At 44.2% G+C, this 6,000-nt stretch overlaps 1 protein-coding gene across 1 annotated transcript in view; it reads left to right on the top strand.

Annotated features, from left to right (window-relative positions):
- The first annotated feature begins 1,081 nt into the window (after positions 1 to 1,081).
- acad8 (acyl-CoA dehydrogenase family, member 8) overlaps positions 1,082 to 6,000 on the top strand; it is a 73,663-nt gene continuing 68,744 nt past the window's right edge. The window contains exon 1 of the mRNA XM_055660944.1: positions 1,082 to 1,157. Coding sequence (XP_055516919.1) covers positions 1,097 to 1,157 — 61 coding nt within the window. The 5' untranslated portion in view covers positions 1,082 to 1,096. The remainder of the gene's footprint in view (positions 1,158 to 6,000) is intronic.

Below are 6,000 nucleotides of genomic sequence, written 5' to 3'. Positions count from 1 at the left end.
TATCATTTTCCTTCCACTTCACAATTATGCGCCACTTTGTGTTGGTCTATCACATAAAATCCCAATAAAATACATTTACGTTTGTGGTTGTAACGTGACAAAATGTGGAAAAGTTCAAGGGGTATGAATACTTTTGCAAGCCACTGTACCTAGTAAAATTCTGTGAATCCATGAATCTGATCTATTTATTGAGCATTGAGTGCCACAGTCAAGAACTCATGATGCAAATTTGTAAGATTTTGGTTTGGCCGCCTTTGGAGTATTAAGTGCAGTTCTGTTTGCCCCATTACAGGAAAGATGTGGAGGTTTTGGAAATTTTACCACAATGATGCCTGGATTAATGAGTATTAGCTACATGAAGAAATTGAACAGACTTGGATTATTTTCTCTGGAATACTGGAGGCTGTGGTTTTACACAATTAGATAGTGTAGATAGTCAGAACCATTTCCCCAGCATGAAAATAACTACTAGAGGGCATAGCTTTAATGTGAGAGGGGCAAAGTTTAAAGGATATAGATAGATAGATAAATAGATAGATAGATAAATACTTTATTAATCCCCTTTTCAGGGGAATTCAGATGTCCTTGCAGCACACTAATAAAAATAGAACATAACATTAAAGAAGAAATGTAACATTAAAACATAACAACATACCCCCACAATGGTTCCCACTGTGGGGGAAGGCACAAAGCCCAGTCCCCATCCCCTTGTCCACCCATGGTATGGCCTATTGTGGCCTCCGCAGTTGCTGCTATGGCAGTCTGATGTCGGGAGAACCCTCTCAGCAGCATGGGATACCTGCAACAGCCGCTTCCTTACCGGAGACCGCGACTTCCGAAGCCCACAGGCCGTGCTAGGCGGAGCTCCACCACTGGCTATCTCGGCGGGAGATCACAGGCTCCGCGATGTCAAAGTCAGCGCCATCGCCCGCGGCTGGCCGCTCCTCAGACCCGCAGCTCCGCGATGTTCAATCGGCGGCTCCAGTGCAACGACCTGGGCAAGGCATCGCCTGCTCCACAATAGCGCTCCTGCGCTGTGCCGCTGTCGAAGCCTTGGTTCTGGCCAGTCCCCTCAGGAAAAGCCGCTCCAGACCCGATGGTAGGCCGCGAGGACGGGTCGAATATGCTACTCGGAGGAAAGCCGCCTCTCCCACCAGGTAGGGACTGAGAAAAGCAGTTTCCCTCTCCCACCCCTCCCACCCCCCCACACACATAAAGACTAGACCCCCAACAACACACTTTTAACATACTAAAAATAAAAAAAAAGAAGTGGAAAAAATGGACAGCTGCACGAATGTACGGGATATTTTTTTTACACAGATTGGGACGAATAGCGGGAATTTACAGTCGGGGTTGGTGGCAGAGGCAGATACAGTAGTGGCATTTTAGAGACTTTTCGATTGGCATATGGATATGTATGGAATTGAGGGATATGGATTATGTGCAGGAAGATAAGAATTGGGTGTTTCATGTTCGGCACAGACGTGGGCTGAAGCATCTGTTCCAGTGTTGAACTGGTCTATTTTCTAAGACGTTGCTAAGGCCACATTTGGAGTACTATGTTTAGTTCTGGTTGCCCCACTATTAGAAGAATATTGTTAAACAGTAAAGGACACAAAAAAGATTTACGAGGATGTCACTGGGTTTGAAATGTTTGAGTTATAAGAGGTTGGAGCACAGGGGTGATCTTATAGATGTTTATATAATCACGAGACACATAGCTGACGTAAAGACCCACTATCTTTTCCCTATCCTAGAGGAGCTCAAAACTGAAGGGCTGAGGATTAATGTGAGAGGGGAGAGATTAGAAGGGACATGAAGGGTATCTTTTGTACATAGTGTGTTTTGCGAGCTGTCAGAAGAAATGATAGAGGTGTGTGCAATTACAACATTTAAAAGACAATTGAACAGGTACATGGATAGGAAAGGTTTGGAGGGATGTGAGACTAGCCCAGTTTGGCAACTTGGTCGGCATGGAAGAGTTGGGCCAGTTTCTGTGCTGTATAGCTCTATGAATCTGCACTTGAAATGTGCTTTCCAACACTTCAATGCTATTTTGAGTCAATCTACAACATGGCTTTTTCTTTTAGTGATAAACTTTCAGATCCTGGCTTTTCAAGACAATTTTCTAAAAGAAACCTGGATTTCTGGCTTTGTGAATAGAGGCAAGGAGTATAAAAGCCTCAAGCTGTGATTGGTCTGCAACAGGAGTAAGTGCAGGCCCACAGTTGAGGGAGAGTGACTGGACGTACTGGAACAGTATCTGGAGAGCCAGTGGAGGTAGTGTACCTGGACTTTCAGAGAGCCTTTGATAAGACGCCACACAGTAGATTAGTGGACAAAATTAGAGCGTGTGGTATTGACAGTAGGTATTGACATGGATAAAGAATTGGTTGGCAGACAGTAAACAAAGAATAGGAATAAATAGGTCCCTATCAGAATGGCAGACAATAGCGAGTGGAGTGCTGCAAGGCTCAGTGTTGGGGCCACAACTGTTTACAATATAAATGATTTAGATGATGGAATTAAAAGTAACACTAGCAAATTTGCAAGTGACGCAAAGCTGGGTGGCCATGTGAATTGCGAGGAGGATGCTAGGAGGTTGGAGGGTGACTTGGACGGGTTGAGTGAGTCAGTGACTTGCAGTGAGGTCAATGGCTGGGGAGGCACTGGCTAGTATCAGTGGCCCGGCCCTCCCTGTCTTGATCATCGCGTCTCCCCGAGGAGAGAGAGGGGTGGAGCCGTGGCTGGGAGGGAGGGATGGCTTTGGGAGAGAGAAGAGAAGGGAGGGAGAGAGAGAGAGAGAGAGAGAGAGAGAGGAGAGAGGAGAGAGAGAGAGAGAGAGAGAGAGAGAGAGAGAGAGAGAGAGAGAGAGAGAGAGAGAGAGAGAGAGAGAGAGAGAGAGAAGGGGGAGTGAGAGGGGAAGAGAAAGAAGGGAGAGAGAGCGAGAATGGGGAGAGAGAGAAGGAGGAGAGAGCGAGAGAGGGGGAGAGAGGAACGATGGCACGCATTTGATAAGGTCCCACATAGGAGATTAGTGGGCAAAGTTACGGCACATGGTATTGGGGTAGAGTGCTGACATGGATAGAGAAGTGCTTGGCAGACAGGAAACAAAGAATAGGGATTAACGGGTCCCTTTCAGAATGGCAGGCAGTGACTAGTGGGGTACCGCAAGGCTCGGTGCTGGGACCGCAGCTATTTACAATAACATATAACCATATAACAATTGCAGCACGGAAACAGGCCATCTCGGCCCTACAAGTCCGTGCCGAACAAATGTTTTTCCCCTTAGTCCCACCTGCCTGCACTCATACCATAACCCTCCATTCCCTTCTCATCCATATGCCTATCCAATTTATTTTTAAATGATACCAATGAACCTGCCTCCACCACTTCCACTGGGAGCTCATTCCACACCGCTACCACTCTCTGCGTAAAGAAGTTCCCCCTCATATTACCCCTAAACTTCTGTCCCTTAATTCTGAAGTCATGTCCTCTTGTTTGAATCTTCCCTATTCTCAAATGGAAAAGCTTGTCCACATCAACTCTGTCTATCCCTCTCATCATTTTAAAGACCTCTATCAGGTCCCCCCTTAACCTTCTGCGCTCCAGAGAATAAAGACCTAACTTATTCAACCTATCTCTGTAACTTAGTTGTTGAAACCCAGGCAACATTCTAGTAAATCTAAACACAATATACATCAATGATTTGGGGATGAAGGGATTCAAAGTAACATTAGCAAATTTGCAGATGACACAAAGCTGGGTGACAGTGTGAACTGTGAGGAGGATGCTATGAGAATGCAGGGTGACTTGGACAGGTTGGGGGAGTGGGCAGATGCATGGCTGATGAAGTTTAATGCGGATAAATGTGGAAGGCAGATTACTATCTAAATGGCATCAAGTTGGGAAAATGAGGTACAACGGGATCTGGGGGTCCTTGTGAAAAAGTTACTTTTATAACAACTAAACAGGTTCGCTTCTTAAAACAGACAAACGTTTGGTAGACCAGTTCAAAACTTTACTTAGTATCGGCCGATGGAAGGGAGGGAGACCTCTAGTCAAGTGACCAATACAGAAACTTCACTGTCCTCATTCACTTCCCAGAACAACAGAATTACATCGTATTATATAGTGTTTTGTTGTCACCTTAGTACATTCCACAAACATTAGCCATGGTCAGAGGTACAGGAAAATAAATGTTTCTACAGAATGTATCACATCAAAGGCATTTTACATATGAAAGACATCAGCCATTTGTCATACACCTTACTGGGATCAATCTAACTTCCTCTCTCGTCATATGGGAGACAAATGTTAGTCATTCATTATCTCAATACACAGCAACCTGAGGCAAACCTAAACTTGCCTTTTTGTATTAATCTACTGGAGAAAAGCCTGATTTGACATTAAATATAAGCTGTAAGCTTTTCTTATATATTTAACATAATTCAGCCTTATCATTCCATCCTTTTATCAAAATCATGATAACAACTACAGTCCTTGCCGAGGACATACGAAAGACCATAAGCATCTCATCAGGCAAATTAATAGTGCAACTAGTAATACAATCAATCCATAGTGGACAATCATTCCCCAAATCCCTCCAAACATATTAAATGGCCACCAATGTACCCCGGAGCTATAATCATGGAATTCAGCTCCTACCTTCCTTATTTTAGCTACTTCCATTCTGATATGGCAGCCAAGTTGGTAATGTTGGAGGAAACATTGGAAATAAAAGTACAACATTCTCGACCTATTATTGCACATGTCCCTCAATTTTCTACTAAGATAAAATCTAAGGCCATTCTGTTTTGTAATACTACCGTCCTCATAGCTACCATCTCAGCTGTTACCCCAACCTCCCCCTGGGTTGCACTCAAGGAGACGGCAGTGGCATTAGCAAGTGTCTCTAAAGCAGAGGCCATTCTAATTAGTTCCTGTGACACTATTATACTACCACAGGACAGGAAAAGGACCATAAAAATAGCTCAGCCTTCATTAGGCTTCGCTTGGAACTCCCCGTGTGCTGGTGTAACTGGTTCATGCTTCTCTTGTGTGGCACTGCATATGCAACATAACAATGCCGTGTCACAAACATACTGTTTCTCAAAAATACACCAGTGCCTTGGTTGTGGCAAAAAAACAGGTAGATTTAACTGGCCTTTGCGGATCTCTTACTGTCAGTAGTCGGGGTATCTTTGCTGCGCTTGTCATGTTCAAGTTCAAGTGAGTTTATTGTCATGTGTCCCTAATAGGACAATGAAATTCTTGCTTTGCTTCAGCACACAGAACATAGTAGGCATTTACTACAAAACAGATCAGTGTGTCCATATACCATTATATAAATATATACACATGAATAAATAAACTGATAAAGTGCAAATAACATATAATGGGTTATTAATGATCAGAGTTTTGTCCGAGCCAGGTTTAATAGCCTGATGGCTGTGGGGACGTAGCTGTAGACTAGTGCATGTTCCTTTAACATAGTGACCTCACCACTACTAACTACCCCCCATATCACCAGTAGATCGCTCTCTAGCTCCGGTGACAGACCACGGACAGCTAGGGCAGTAATGTATCTGAGTATTGTTAATAGTAATAAAACAGTAGTGAAGACATAGTGCGTTTTGACTCGTCGTTACAGTAGCTATTCCTGAACCTGGTTGTTGCAGTCTTCAGGCTCCTGTACCTTCTACCTGAAGGTAGAGGGGAGATGAGTGTGTGGCCAGGATGGTGTGGGTCTTTGATGATACTGCCAGCCTTTTTGAGGCAGCGACTGCGATAAATCGTAATAGTAATAAAACAGTAGTGAAGACATAGTGCGTTTTGACTCGCCTTTACATGGTATCATAGTAGTACCTTGCGCCTCCTATTTAACGGGTTTTATTTCTTTTTATCGCCCAGTTCCCCACCCTCGAGTGTTTCTCTCCCGTGCCCTACCATGGCCAACTCTTGTCCAAGCCTGATATGCTGGTCTTCGACTCCGACATT

Source organism: Leucoraja erinacea, chromosome 32, assembly GCF_028641065.1.
Source record: "Leucoraja erinacea ecotype New England chromosome 32, Leri_hhj_1, whole genome shotgun sequence".
NCBI classification, from domain to species: Eukaryota; Metazoa; Chordata; class Chondrichthyes; order Rajiformes; family Rajidae; genus Leucoraja; species Leucoraja erinaceus.
The sequence above is the reverse complement of the archived record's forward strand: the minus strand, read 5'-3'. Positions and strand labels throughout refer to the sequence as shown.